The sequence below is a fragment of the Manihot esculenta genome, chromosome 2 (genome assembly GCF_001659605.2).
Source record: "Manihot esculenta cultivar AM560-2 chromosome 2, M.esculenta_v8, whole genome shotgun sequence".
Taxonomy (NCBI): Eukaryota; Viridiplantae; Streptophyta; class Magnoliopsida; order Malpighiales; family Euphorbiaceae; genus Manihot; species Manihot esculenta.
The window spans coordinates 8,306,547-8,322,864 of NC_035162.2; the positions used below are offsets into that span (position 1 = coordinate 8,306,547).

General features: G+C 30.3%; 2 protein-coding genes across 2 annotated transcripts; both read right to left on the bottom strand.

Annotated features, from left to right (window-relative positions):
• Positions 1-2,368: 2,368 nt before the first annotated feature.
• Positions 2,369-8,883, bottom strand: LOC110608782 (receptor homology region, transmembrane domain- and RING domain-containing protein 1). Its single transcript, XM_043952373.1, has 10 exons — positions 8,547-8,883; positions 8,191-8,421; positions 7,475-7,870; positions 7,205-7,302; positions 3,750-3,830; positions 3,456-3,640; positions 3,255-3,334; positions 3,072-3,142; positions 2,906-2,959; positions 2,369-2,662 (listed from the first exon to the last, which is right to left on the bottom strand). Exons 1-10 carry the CDS (start codon positions 8,665-8,667, stop codon positions 2,561-2,563), a joined length of 1,419 nt encoding a protein of 472 aa, XP_043808308.1. The 5' UTR covers positions 8,668-8,883; the 3' UTR covers positions 2,369-2,560.
• Positions 8,884-11,036: 2,153 nt separating this feature from the next.
• LOC110610020 (V-type proton ATPase subunit E) lies at positions 11,037-15,370 on the bottom strand. Its single transcript, XM_021749882.2, has 6 exons — positions 15,137-15,370; positions 14,790-14,890; positions 14,078-14,234; positions 13,545-13,741; positions 13,118-13,217; positions 11,037-11,289 (listed from the first exon to the last, which is right to left on the bottom strand). Exons 1-6 carry the CDS (start codon positions 15,236-15,238, stop codon positions 11,254-11,256), a joined length of 693 nt encoding a protein of 230 aa, XP_021605574.1. The 5' UTR covers positions 15,239-15,370; the 3' UTR covers positions 11,037-11,253.
• Between the last annotated feature and the right edge of the window lie 948 nt (positions 15,371-16,318).

Consider the following 16,318-nt stretch of genomic DNA (forward strand, 5'->3'; position numbering starts at 1 on the left):
GAACTTCTAACATAAAATTATTTGTTTATTAAACGGTCGAAAATATTACAGTATAAACCAATAATTAAGTTTCATGTCGATTAAGATAATATAGTTAGTTTGTAATTACTGATCACGTAGGTTTTGTTCTTTTATGATCTTTGCATGATGGATTTAGTCGACAACAACCAAAGAAAGATTTGCAAATGACAACATTTGGCATGACTAAGTTGCAGAATTTTATATTTTGATTTTGATTCTTTATGAAAAATGGGTTGAATATTGCCCACTAATCTGGTGGCCAACCTAATCCCGTTTTTTAATAATGTGTTTTTTCTGATAAGGGAGTAATTAACCATTAAACAATTTTGTGGCAGCACTAAATTATTCATTCCTTAATTAATGCTAATATATGGAGTTTTCACTTTTTTTTTCCATTTTCGGTTGTGCAACATGTCTCATTTAATTTGTGCATTAGGTTCGCCAAACTATCCAAACTCAGATTTTTTTTTTATTTCTATTAAAAATTTAATGCATCTGAGATGTATGGTCTGGATACCCAAATTAAATATTGAAAAAAATTATGGTAAAATATCTAAATTTTAAATAATTAATAAAAATAATAATATAATTTCATTTTACATGTTATCTATCAGCTACTTGTTACCCGAACCTCTTCTGTGCAATGGAAGTTGCATTTGAAACCTCTTTTACCAATATATGAGGGCGTTTTGCAAAATTAGGGTCGGGGCTATTTTTATTTCTGGATTTGGGGTTGAGAAAATTTTATTTGCGATTTTGAGGTTTGACTGCCACGTGGCAGCCGAAAAGGACACCTGGCGCCTCTTTGACAGGCGCCAGAGCCTGGCGCCACTTTAAGTGGCGCCAGGCTCGGTTTTTTTTTTTTTTTTAAATGTCTGGCGCCACTTAAAGTGGCGCCAGACAATTGTTTTTTTTTTTTAATTGTTTTTATTATTATTTTTAATTATTAATATTATATTAATTTTTTTTATTTATATTATATTTTTATAATAATAAATATTTTTTTATAATTTTAATATATTAATATTTAAAAAATTTTATTATTAATATTTAAATAAAAAATTACTGGAATTATATTTCAGGATTATAAAATTGATATTATGTTGCGGTGAGATGTATAAAAATAATTCAATTATATCGTATAAAGTGATAAATTTTTTTATTGTTTTAATATATTAATACATTAATTCTGTAATTAAATAGTACAAAATGTTATTTTATAACTTTATAAAATACTAAGCGTAGTTATAAATAATTATTGTAGTTATAAATAATTATTATATTATCTTATTATTAGATATTATACGAGAATTGAGTTATTTATAATTTATTAAAAAAATAATTAATTAATCTAATTCAAAGTAAATTAATTAAATTTATTATATTTGATAAATTGTAAACAATCAGGTAATCGCATGCAACATTTAAGTAGCCTATAATAATATTCTATAATTCTAAATAGCAGTTAATAAAAAGTAAATTTAATTTTTATAATTTTAAATATTAATATTTATTTATTTATTTTTATAATTATAAACAATAATGTAATTTAAATAATTAATAAAAAATAATAATTAAATATTATATACGATTATTTATAATTTATTAAATAAAATAATATAATAATTTTAAATATTTTATACGAATTGTTTATAATTTATTAAAAATAAAAAATAACTAAATTAAATAATTAATTCAATAAAGCTATTTTATACAGATTTAATAGCAGTATAATATTATAATTCTAAATATTTTTATAATATTATTACATATTGAAAATATTTTTCTAAAAGATAATAATTATTTATAACTAGTCTTAGTATTTTGTAAAATTATGAAATAACATTAAACGTATATAAAAGTATTGATACTATTTAATTATAGAATTACTATATTAATATATTAAAATAATAAAAAAATTATCCATCTAATCGCATATAATATCAATTTTATAATTCTGAAATATAATTTCAGTAATTTTTTATTTAAATATTAATAATAAAATTTTTTAAATATTAATATATTAAAATTATAAAAAATATTTATTATTATAAAAATATAATATAAATAAAAAAATAATATAATATAAATATTTTATTATAATATATTAATAATTAAAAATAATAATAATAACATTTTAAAAAAAAAACAATTGTCTGGCGCCACTTTAAGTGGCGCCAGACATTTAAAAAAAAAAAAAACAAAAGAGCCTGGCGCCACTTAAAGTGGCGCCAGGTTCTGGCGCCTGTCAAAGAGGCGCCAGGCGTCCTTTTCGGCTGCCACGTGACAGTCAAATCCCAAAATCGCAAATAAAATTTTCTCAACCCCAAATCCCCAAATCCGGAAATAAAAATAATTCCGACCCTAATTTTGCAAAAAGCCCAATATATGAAGGGCATCCAGGCCGCTACCAGGGTTGAAAGAGCCATTTATCACACGGAGGCAGAGCTGCCGCCTAAATCTAACTATCTACTTACATATATTGAAATGATGTTTGGCCAAAGAAAATAATGACAATCATGGTAACTATTTATATAGATCAGAGCTCGGTTCTTTCTTCCTCCTCTTCCACCTTTAGGGGAAACTCATTCTGCATCCAAGCAAGATAACCTCCTCCCATGTTGCTCACATCCTTGAAACCCTGTCATTTAGAACTCAACAAATTAGTTTCCCACCCAAGAAAGATCCGAGCATGTAATAAATATGAAGATGGTTTTAAATATGGCATTGGATTGCAAAATTGAAGACCAGACAAGGGATATTCTAATTCAATTTGAGGTTAGTTAGGGGCCAAAAGGATTTGAACATTAACTCGAAAACAGAGCATAAAAGCAGGTTAACCAAGGGATAAGGAAACTGGTTATTGCAATTTATATGAACTTACAGCGGCAAGAAGATCAGCAGTTGCATGCAGGGATCTGCCTCCACTTTGACAGCCCTGTAGAGGAAACTAATTAGATAGCATAAAGGTTGCATTTTGGAATTTATCATTAAAAAATCCCATGTAATTAACTGGGAAAGAAAATGAGAATTTGACTCTGAATAATTACCACGACAAGATGATCATCCTCTTTACAAACAGCTGAAATTTCCTTCAAGAATTTTGGATTTTTCACCCAACCTAAAACCCAAAATCATATGATCTCTTTTCATTTATTTCACAAACACATATAGCTCAAAGAAATAAAAGAAAACTGACTTGAAGCTAATTGCTGTTAGAAGTATATTAATACCTTCTGGACTTTTGAACATAAAAGGAATGTTGAATACCTTCTCTGCATGTACATGCCCTTTCTTGAACTCCACCGCTGTCCTGTGGGTACAAGGGACATTAAAAAATGATAAACTTAATTTCTGAGAAACTGAATTGAACAAACCCGAATGATGAAATGAAGAAGACAAGAACTATCGTGACAAAAGGAAAGATTATGCACCTAACATCTAGATAAATGTAGCCAGACTCGAGAAAACCCTTGGCTGCCTTAACATCGACAGTGACGACTTCAGCCTCTGAGCTATAATTTATCAAAAGGAGAAGAAACAACCCACAGGAGATCAAACCCAGAGAAAGGCCCATATGACATAACCCAACAGAACACAAAAGAAAAACGATAATAGCCTTTTATTCCGAGAGATCAAGAAGATAACCTGGGGTTTTATATCAAGGCTAGATGAATTTTGACCGGCGGCTTTTTTTTCAAGAACTGGTGGCTGTTTGCCGGGTTTACCTGAGAAAACCAGCTGCTGATACAAGTGTTGTGATGATTAAAAGCAGCAACCGCTGCTGTTTGTTCCACCCATTTGTTATTCTATGGGAAGAAAGAGAAGGACATGGTAGGAGTGGCAATTCCGAAGGTCGCCTTCGTGTCGACGCCAATGCGATACAGTTTATTAATTGTGTAAAAAATTCTAAATATAAATTATATGATGATTAATATTATGTCTGAAATTTGATAAAATTTATGATTTTAGTTTACATTTCTTTAATAAAAAATAATTTAATTTGTAAAATTTCACTTCAACGCTGTTGAATTTAATATTAAAATATAATAATTTAATCTTTAAATTTTACTTGTTATATAATTTAAACTATGTGAAGTATTTATACACTCAAAATGCATGCAGGAAGTTTCAGTAGAAGTCGTCTTTGCGAACAACAACATCGTGTAACCACAGATTATATACATATACACACTGGAAGATAAAAAAACTCTACTTCCATATTCTTAACCATCTTAATTTCCACTTGTATTTGTGCATTTGTCTCTCAGACGATACAGTGCTTATATCAGCTAATTTGAATGCCAAGATAGGAATGGAGAAGTTATGGAACGAGGGAGAACTTGACATGTAGCTTAGCCATTGAATAAAAACATATAAAATTACGTAATAAATGTGTAGTATGTACAACAGAAATTCCAAACAGTTAATTCTGGAACAAGCCAGTTACTGTGGTTGAGCACTATCTACAGCTTTTCCTTCCAATATCGAACACAAAAATGAAAACCTCCCGGGCCTGAGCTAGAACCAGAAAAGAAGCTTTCATGGAATTGCTCCACAGTATAGATTAAATGTCAAAACATTCAGCAGCAACAGCATATCAGATGTCCAGTTAAACCTTGGTAGACACATGAGATAGACACACTAAATATGCAGTTCAAAAGGCCATCCCAGATAGGCAGAAGATCTGCAACATAAACAAGGAAAATGGGGGAGTCAGCCATGAATTGATATATGGATTGATGGTCCAAATCGATGCCTTCCAATTGTATACAGAGAAATCAATTACAATACTAAATTAGTCAGTTGCAATTTTCAACATAACCACTTCTTTGCAGAATTTGTCCGAGCTCTCTCTATCCTTCTCTCTTTCTCCAGAAAGAAAGTACAATTATTTTTCCCCTGCTCCATCTATTCCGTAAAAAAGATGAACTGTTCCACTTCCACATCCAGTGGGAAATGGATACAGATTAATTTCCCAAGGAAAAATCATACTGATTAAAAGCCAGTCAAATCAGTAATAGAATTTACTGAATATGAAGCCATTAAGGTCATCTCCAACTCTAAGCACAAAATACTAAAATGGCGCAGTATCATCTCTAATTTTCTACACTATTTTTAACACTAAAAAAAATATTTTATTTATATTCTTCTTTCCTTAATATTATATTATTTATTTCACTTTAATTTATTTATCCATTTCACTCAAATATTTCATATCATTTTATATATCTACCTCATACATTTATATATTCTCCATTTTCATCCAATATTCAAATATTCAATTATATTATAGATAAATAAAAATATATTAATTATAATTGAGAATATATTAATTCAAATTAAATTGTTATAATTATAAAAATATAAAACAAATTAAAAATATAATATATTAAGAGAGTGAAAAAAATAAAGACCTAATTGAAAAATTTTAAATACCCAAATAATAGGACTTTTATGAAAAAAAATATAAGTTAAAATAAAAATAAATAAATAAATGGCACAGCTACAAAGTTGGCGGTAACAAAACGCCAAAATGGCGCTAGATTTTGGTGTTACATTGGAAAGTTTCCAACGCTAAAATAGGATTTGGTGCAGCATTGGACATGGCTTAACTAAGAATAAACATTAGTTTGCTTAATGGAAAATCAATTCATCAGGAATCACTTTCATGAAATCGAAGCATTTTAATTAGCTTCAGTATTGGTGAAAAGAACTACACAAATTGATTGTCTATATCAATTCCCTTCTAACATCTGCTACTTCATTTCTGGTTCTGTTATTCTTGCTCATGTCTGTCACCAGAAAAATACCGAGAAACATGGTGTAATATCAAGTTACTGTTTAGCCAGCATCTCATTTCACCCATCTCTTTGACATTCAAATAACGTTGAACTCTCTACTCATTTTCCCAGTAACTGGTATAAGCACATCATTATAGCTGCTAGAAACAAGATTGTAGCAACATATATGCTCATATAATTTGAGCATAGGAATTATTAAATATATTCTTTCTAATGACTTTCCACTAATGGTCCTCTTTACATTAAATAGAAGGTCTATTCATTCGGCCAGTAACTGATCAAGAGCTCAGCATGACCCACTCTAGACCGCTACGATAAATCTCTCCCAAAAAAAGTAGTCACCTGGAGGGAAGGAAGGTTTTTGGGAAGAGACCGTTAGAATTCTATCCTTTTGTACACTCATAAAAACATATATCAACCGTCCCTTCATGAACATATACACAACGAAGTGATGGCCTTCCTAATCAACACTATTTGATAGATAATCAGTGAAGTAACTGTGATAGGGCCCTGGATTTCTCAAAATAGGTGCATCAATTTCACTTCATTTCCTCATGTTCATATTCCAAATTTCCATTAATGGCAATAAAGCAAAATGTGAAAGTAGCTTCAATGCAGAGTCTGTCACATATTTTAGCAGATATTTTCAAGGAAACAGCTAGGATGCAGAAATGCTTATAAAGCCTGACTTAAGACTATTAAAACATAGGTGTGGTTGGACAGCTGGACTTGACTTGGAGATAGAGGAATCTTCCTCATTGTTTACAGGTTAACTCACACCAAATAAATTTCATCATAGCAGCTCCACTTAGACAGACACAACATTTTCTTGTTGGATGACTACCCTTATACACACTTGGTATGGTATAAAGTGATTGGGCAATGGAATGTTTCCATTCATTGCATAAAAGATTGTGCAAATACAACTATCGCTGAATTCACTTTAATGGCTGTAGGCCAGATTAACTTCACAGCCCAAGTTAGTTCCAGGAAGAAGTGATCAGAGCTGTCAGGAATCAGAAAGTTGATGCAGCTCGTGCCAAACCAAATCAAGTGAAAATATAATTCTATCACTTCAACCAATAATACATATGCATCACTTAATCAGCAGAGAGCCACTTTAGTCTATATTTAGATATGGTAGATAAGTTTAAGAAAGGATGAGCTTTCATGTGTGCATACCAACAATCATGACTTCTTAAATCGCTAAGGTTGCCGATGCAATCCATGCAAAAAGAACAAGTGCTGCTATCCCTCTACAAGAACTATTCAAAACATCCCCCAACATACTCATGCGCACTAAGACAAGCAAAAGCACAGATAAATTCATAAATGCTCCATGGCACACTACAATTTAAGAATGGACTTTGTGTACTCACCTCAGAATATACAAATTTGGTTTTCATATCAAACTTGCACACTGGGCAGAAAGTCCCCCACTTAGTCAGCCATGAATCCACACAGCTTGAATGAAATTCTGAAAGTAAATTAACAATATCATCGGCAAGTAACCTGCTTTTTTGAATGGGCGGTTGAAGACATGAGTGGTGAAGTTGATGTGGGGACACGAGAGTGACCCATAGCTTTAACACTATACCCTCTGATTAAGTTTAAAAGTATTAATATGAACAAAATAAATGAAGCCCTACCATGTTGGCAAGGAAGAACTTTAAGAATTTCCCCATCTTTGTAATCCTCAAGGCAAATAGCACAAGTTTCTCTGTTTTGATTACAATTCAAATGAGTGGAGTAGAATGTGAAGCAGGGAAGACCTTCAAGCACCCGCACATCCACACTCTTGCTGCGAAAATGTGTTCGCTGCCAATGTATCCAGTGTCTGGGCACGACAAAGGCTATTATGAGGAAAGTTAATATAACAAGAAGAGAAAGCAACGATATTGCTAAAACAGTCCATGCTGTATGACTATGAGACAGGTAAATGCAACATTCAGATTCTTCCCCTCGAGCATGCTCCTTTAAAATTTCACCAGCTGGCTTAGAAACAAAAACAGCATGCACCTTGATGCCATCAGGGTTCATCATCACTGCAAGTAAGGGATAGCATATTCCATAATAAGTGAGGAAGGCAGAACTTTTTTTTCCCACAAAAAAAAAAGCATTAATTAATAGTCAGTATTTGCAAATACTCCACTCCAGAGACAAAAATTTATGATATCCCTTCAATAACGTTGATATTAACACGCCCAAAGAAACACAAATCATGAAAAATCTATTCAAGGGAAATATCTTGATACAAATAAAAGATAAGCATTATTTCACAAACATTCAAAGAGATTGGGAAATTGATTTTTTTTTTTTTTTTTTTTTTTTTAAAAAGAAGTTGAAGAAGCTATAGGAAACTCACTGTAAACCAAATTCCTCTTATCTCTATCATCATAGACAATTGCAGCATGAAATCCCGCATTTTGAGCATTTCGAATTTTATTCTCAAAAGGGCATTCACCTCTTATAATCAAAGCGATTCTTACTTGCTCAGTTTCGTTGAACCCAAAACGATTGAGTAGCGAAGAACAAGCATCCAGAGGATTCGCCACATGCAAAGCTCCACATATACCGGACCTATTGACTCTGACAGCTGAACAAAGAAATACATTTTAAGAAAATAAAAAGAGCAAGAATTGCAGTTCCAATTTTCATTTTTCTTGTGTTTTCCAACATTTACTGAGCACCCAAATAGCTGAAGAGCTTAAAGAAAGTTACCAAATTTGGCGGGAAGGTCTGGGAAGGAAAATAAGAAGGGTTTCAGAACAACAGTAGCCGAAGTTAATTGAATAACGGAACAAAGAAATAACAATACACATCGAAATAGGGCTTCTCTCATCTTTTCTATCGATTCTCTTCGCTAAAATGAGAAACAAATTCTCGCTCTTACTGGTTTCGATTTGAACATCGGATTTCAGACGAGTAGTTCAGAAGTGAAAGTTGGAAGCCGGAATCGACTCGAGAGCCGACAGCCAAAGAGCGTTTTAAGAAATAATTTTTCTCGCTTTATACAAGTAATGAATTTCGGCCTGTTCGGTAAACGACACACCGTTTGAGAAGTGCTTCCATAATTCAGAAAACTGTATATCGTTTTGAACCCATAGTTGATCATTATAAGAATCAGAAAGCATTTAGCTCGGCTGGATATGCATTTACATTTTGCAATAATTAGAATTAATTTATTGAGTAACCGAAATAAAATTATAATATATTCATCATTTAAATTTATAAAAATTATAATAATTAACATAAATTAATAATATTAGATAAACTACTCTTTAGTTTTTAAATTTTAATGTAGTTAACGGATATATTTGTAAAATCAAACACTTAAATATCTTTATAATTAGTTCATTCAAATTAAAAATCTCTCCATTTTTACTATTAGAATATAAAAATATCTTTATTATAACTTTTAAATAAATAAATTAAACTTAAATTTTTAAATTTTAATATAATTAATAAATCTATTTTATATTTTTAAAATCATATACTTAAACCTTTTCATAATCGATTTTTTTTTTATTATAATTTAAATATTTTTATTTTTTATTTTTTATTTAAAAAAACACTTAAATTTTTATTAATTTTTATTTATAATATTTCATTTAACTAATTTTTAACGCTTTTTATTTTTTAATTTCCATTTATTAAAATATTTCAATATTTATAATTTCAAAATTTTTTAAAAATAATTACAATTTCAGTTATTTTTAAGTAATATAGAATATACTTAAACTTTTATAAATAAGATTTTAAAAAGAAATGGTACTTTTAGAAATAGTTTGATTATCGACTAATTTTTAACTAGTATATATAATGAATGGAAGAGCTGTAAGTTTAGGCGAATCAAATTTAGAGAGATTCGAGGATTTAGTATTAAAAATATAAAAACTGATCCATAAAACTTGAGCATGTAAGTGTAGTTTACACAATATAAAATTTTTTACCTATATTGAAAATGATTTAAGTGTTCATAAAGATATTTTAGGTATTTAAAATATTTTTTTTAATTAATTGACTAATAAAATTATGAATTGAACAACTTTTAATTTGGACAAACGGATTATATAGAGATTTAAATATTTAATTTTAGAAATATGGGATCGATCCGTTAATTATGTAAAAATTTTGGAATTAAAATGTATTTTATTTTTATCAATAATTTATTTGATAAAAATAAAAATTGATTAAATATTATTTGCTATATTTTAAATTTTATTAATTATATTATGAATTTTTATAAATTGATAAAATTATATTAATATAATTCTATCATTAATGCAGTTAATGGGTTAAATTTTTTTTTTTTTTTATAAACCATAATGATATAATGAGTTGAATTATTTTTTATATAGGTAATTTATATTTAATCGTTATAATTCTTTAAATTTAGAGGTGTAATATCAGTCGATAATAGGTTAATATGTAATAGTTCTAAGTATATATTTGGCCATTTAGCTTTCTGTAAGGGGTGGCCAAGGCCAGTTTCAGCCTCAACTGGTGGTTTAGGGCGATTGGATTAGATGTTAGAGTGTCATTTAACATAATTATTAAGTCTGGATGCCATTGAATCTTTATCTAGCCATTGTGTCTGGCGATGTTCATGATATTTGTTTCTTTGGTCATTCAGATATATGGAATTGATGCGGCTTCTGGGGCTGCTGTTTTAGCATGAATGTCTCGGTTTTAGCATGAATGTCTCGGCAGCAGATTATGTGCTTGATCTCTACGCTGCTGGGAAGTTTTGTTTTTCCTCTGCTTGTAATTAATTGATCCGGTAGATTCAATCATGACCGAACTTTTCATGATTCAAAAAAGAATGATCGTTCTGATAAACCCTAACTCCAGCATAAAATGAATCCTCTTCTTTTTCTACTCCAGCACTCATTTTGATACTGAATGTTGTTGAGCGCTGAATGAGACTCGCTATTATGTTTCCATACTCATGCTTGGTTGTTCCATGGGCAACCTTCGTTCTCTGGCATAACTCCTGTACAACCATGTGGTGCCTGGCCCTTAATGGGCCATCTTTATCTTCGCAAGAATGATCAAGTGGACAAGTTCCAAACACTAAAACTCTAGAAGACATAATTGACATTTACTAGCGTTGCTATTCCTTACTACACATATGGTAATCAAAACAAATAACAGATATCAGCTGAAATTATGCGGCAATGGTGACCACTGATAACAAAAACATACATCTCGAGCAAAAGACGAAAAAGTTCTGTTTATTATTAAACACGAGTACACTGGCATGCCCCAAATAAATTACCAGTACTAAACACGTACCAGCTTCTCTAATTTCATAAACACGGTATTCTGCAAACATGAATATCCAAAAAAGAAAAAAGACGAGGACAACCAAGCAATTATCAAGAAATAAATTATGGGTGGTAAAACAACAATGTAACTCAACTCATCAAGCGGCAACCTGACCAAAAAGCCTCTTGCGGATCTGCAATAACAACCAAACATCGTCATAGTGATTGCTATAAACCAGATAAGGATTTTATGTGTTATGCAAATTGGTAGGTTTATGCGAAGTCACTATATAATAACGCTGTCACAGCTATTGAAGATGTTAATTACATGATTTAAGCCATTTGATTGGCCATTCCAAAAATTTCTAAATTTCACTGTTTGCTGACAATCAAGGAAACTAAAAAGCTGAAAAGTATTAATATGGTGGACTTCTGTGTTCCTATACATAACTGTTATGCGCTCAAAACCAGTGAAAAGACAAATGGAAAAGGGAAAGAAACTTGATATTCAAAACCAAAATGACTAAAAACCAACCAACCAACCAAATTCCAAAACCAACCCTGCCATGGGATGGGAAGGAAAAACAAAAGCAAAGAAAGAGCTGTTATACTCAGATTAATCATTAATGTGTGGATAGATGGGGCTTGATCCTTGATGAAAAAGCTCCGAATACTACAAATGTGACAACTTAAAAAACAAGAGAAACAGGTGAAGCATTTTGAGAACATGAACAATTTAAATTCTAAAATTTAACATCTTTCCTGAAACTCATACCAGGATGGAGATAAGAAAGCCAACCCTACTAGGAAGAACAAATTAGGTCTAAATACTGGATGCCATCCCCAAAATATCATTTGGAGATCACCGCCATATTAGGGTTTTAAATAAACCAGGCTAAGCCAAGGACAAAGATATTCTAGCTTGGTTTGTTTAATTTCAAGGAAGTCTTAAGTTTGAACCAAAGCTTAAATTGAACTTTAACTTTATTGTCAACCAGGATCTTGAACCAAGGTTAATAATCTAACATCAAGCCAAATATTAAAAAAAAAAAATTGTATTTACACATATTTTGCATTTAATTAATGCAAAAATAATTGCACAAAACTCTTCTTAAGGGTGGATCCACTTTTATATAGAAGAGTATATTGTTTTCTAGCCTATGTGATGCAAAATTCCATATCTTCTCATATTTTATTTTTCCTCATTCATATATCCATATTCCAAACAAATATCTAGCACTGTAATAATTTATTTTATTCATATGAAATATTATTGTAAGAATCCCATACTAATATAAGCAACATTCTACTAAATTTATTATTGAAACGCTAAATTTTGATAGATTAGAATTGCTCCTGTTAATTTTTAAATGATTAAATAAACAAACATATCAGTTCAAGAACATGAGCCAATAACACATATGTTCGTGAATCATGTTCATTCATTCTTAACTGAGCTCACTTGTTCAAACAGGTTCATTTACCTCATTAAACATGCATAAATAAGATTTATCAAGTCTTTTCATGACTTATTCATTGAGAGCCAACTTACTCACACCTCTACACAGATTTAAATACTAGGATTCAACTCTTTACTATAATCATGCAAAGCTTTCTCTCTTCATAGGAATATCCAGATATAGGGAGGAAAGGGGGGGCCTCATCTAAACCAACTCACTCTTGGATCTAGCATTACACTACAGAAAACCAAACAAAATGGTAATCCATGTGTTAACCAAAAGGAAAGATGTTTAGACTGACATAGTAGTAAAAGGCCTACTTTTCTAGATTTGAATAGCACCACAATCACGAAAATATTCAACAAGATGGATACCAGGGAACTGCCAAAGCATGATAATCCATTATCAAATAATGACCATTTTCTTATCTGGTTTGTTCCCCTTTCTCAATATGAATTTGCTCTTTTTTTATTTTCAAGAATAAATGGAGCATCTAACAAGAATCGAGAAAAACAACAGAAACAACAAATAACAATGATAAAAATAGCTTAATGAAGCATACCTCAGGAAGCTTTTTACGGAACACAACATCCAGCCGTGCATCAAGGGTATTCTCACATACAATTTTCCCATCTCGAGAAGCCAGGACTACACCTCCAGAGCTGAAGAATAATATACATTATATTCAACATGCTTTTCATCACAGGTAGTTAAAATAACTTAGGAAACCATTTGAGAAAAAAAAAATGATATAATTTCAAGCCTTATCCTCCGCAGTGAGCTATTCTACAATTAACCATATGAATTATGATAGTATATGAGTTTGGAAATCCTGTAAGCACTACCATGTTGGCCACCAGAAATCTAAAACAAAATCATCCAAAACAATAGCTAATTTCCTAGAAATTCCACGCAAATAGCAAATGGTACATTAACAAAAACATGCACTCTAAAGTCTTTAGGCCTTTAAGATGAACCAGCAAAATTACCAGTAAGGACCATGGGCATTATGGTGGCTAGGAGCAGGTGGAAGATAGACATGATTATCAACTATAATTTCTGGTGCATGAACATTTACTTTCTCCGCATATTCCTTCTTTGCTGAATCCAGGACAGACTCCACCAAGCGAAGGTCATCTTTTCGGCAGCGCAGCAAGACAGAAGGCTCCTTCAGTCTAAGCAAACTCTGCATATAATAATAAAAATATATATATATATATATATGTGTTGCTAAAAATTTATCATCCAGAAAATCATGGCATCCCTGTTAATGATAAATTCATAACCTGATAATAACATCAAAATTGGTTACATTGAAATCCATTTTCAAGAATGATGCCAGTGATAAAATTAGACTGTTCACCACATGATTAGTTAATAATGATGATGCTAGATTGCTAATGATATTTAAGAATTTGCTTCAATTTCTATGCAGAAAAAATAATTTTCTTATTTTGGAATGATCTTATATGAATCTAACCCACTAAAATGAAGAAGAAAATCAGCCTTGGTATTTGCCAACCTGAACTATCAGATCATGCAAAAGCTTTTTATACACATGATGATCATGGCTCGCATTCAGAAGGTCCTTTCCTGCTGCCTCTTTCATGGCATTAACCACATCATCTTGGGCTTGAAGAACTTTAATCCGAGAAGCATTAAGCTGCATGGAGTATTCACTGCCAAAAACAAATACCAAAAATTCATCAATGCCATTTCTGGTGAAGACAAAGGTAGCCTCAATTATTTGTCAAAACTAATTGACTGGAGAGAAGAGCAGAAGATAACTCTAATTCAACAAATAATAGTGACGATGAAATTCACAATCATACTCAACTACTTGCTTTCTAGTTAGTTGACTATACGCTCTGCAAACAGGATTATCTTATTTTCGTAAATTTATAAATATGTAAAGCAATCTGAATACTATACCAACTTTGATATGCAATATTACGTACGTGTTATGCACTGGTTGAAGTTGGGATCCTCTCTATAAATCATGATTCAATAGGCTGGCTGATCTCAAGAATTACGAGCTAAAGACATCAGAAATTGAGTAGAAAGGCGAAAATAAACTAAGAAACTCATCTATTCGCATTATTGAACACAAGCAACAAAAAATAGATACCAAAATAACGACCGACTGATCAAAAATTGATCACTTAGAACTCCTTTTCCAGCTTAATCAATCTATACCAAATAAAAAGAGCAAACAGAAAGTAGATGTATATTACATCTTCTTTCGAACGTCGACTTGCTTCTCTTTACGCTCATACTCTTGCCTGATCTTCTTCTTCTCTGCCTCTACCAGCTGCAACTTTTCAATATTGAATTCCTACAAAAACATCGAATGAAATCAAATCAAATACCTTAAACTACCATTAATCAAATTCTCAATATTGAATTCCAACAAAAACATCAAATCAGATCAAATGCCTTAAACTAGCATTAATTACACGCCCTCCATATGATGAAAACAGATCAGCGAAATCAAATTAAAATTACAGCTAAAAAAAACGATGATCACCACCCATAAAAAATAAAAATTCTTTAGAAAATGCAGTAATGGAAATTGGATTACTTCTTCAGCAGAAACTGAGATCTCGTTGGCCTTCTCTTCGGCTTCCTGGCGGATGAACCTGACCATCTGCTGGATCTGCTTGGAGACATCTGCATCGTTCATTTTGGCTGATTGATCAGATGGAGTGGAGAGAGAAGGATAGAAAGAGTGAGTTCGCAGAGGGCAGGGATTTTGCGAAGGACGTTGTAGACTCTGTGATTCGTAATATAATTAACGGGGACAATTGTCGTCTAAATCCGATGGTGATTCTAAGACAAATCATTTTTTTTTTTGTTTTAAAATGTAAAACTCGTCGTATTATCTGGAAAGGGAAGGGAGATAATTAGGTTGTCAAAACTACAACAATTTAGATTATTATAATAAAAAATTATGTTTTAATTAAAATTTTATATTAAATTAATTATAGAGTTTCTTTAAATTTGAAATTTTCAATCCCATTTATATTAAAATTTTAGTTTTGCTATAATTTTAAATAAATTTAATTAAATTTTTATATTAAATTAATTATAGTTTATTTAAATTAAAATTCTCAATCCCATTTATATTAAAATTGATTTTTATTATAATTTTAAATAAATTTCAATAAAATATAATTGAAATATTAATTTAAAATAAATATTAACGAACGTAAATGAAATAAAAAATTATAAAACTAAAACTAAATTTTTTATCTTTTAATATTTTTAAAACAAAAAAAAAAATTTCTTTTCAGTTGAAATTATAAGGCATACAGATTTTAACTACACTTAGGCTCCATGAAAAATATTTTATATAAAATAAATGAAATTTTAAAATAAAGTAGATAATATATCTAATATTTTATAATTTTAGTAAAACTTTTATTTAATATTTTTTACTATTCTGTTTAAAAGAAGCACTTTCTTAAAATAAAATTAGAAGCGACAAAAACAATTTAATAATATATTATTATATACTATTTATTATATTATATAAATCAATATAATCTAATTATAGTATATATATTATTATAGAAAACGAAAAAAGACAATAGTATGATTAAAAAATATCTATAATAATAGCAGACTAATTCTATTTATTTTAATTTGCTAATAAAAACTTTATTAATTAATTAATATATTGTAATATTTTTTAATTAATATTCCTGCTAAGGGATAAAAATTGATAAAATTTTAGAATTTATGATAATAAAAGAATTATAGT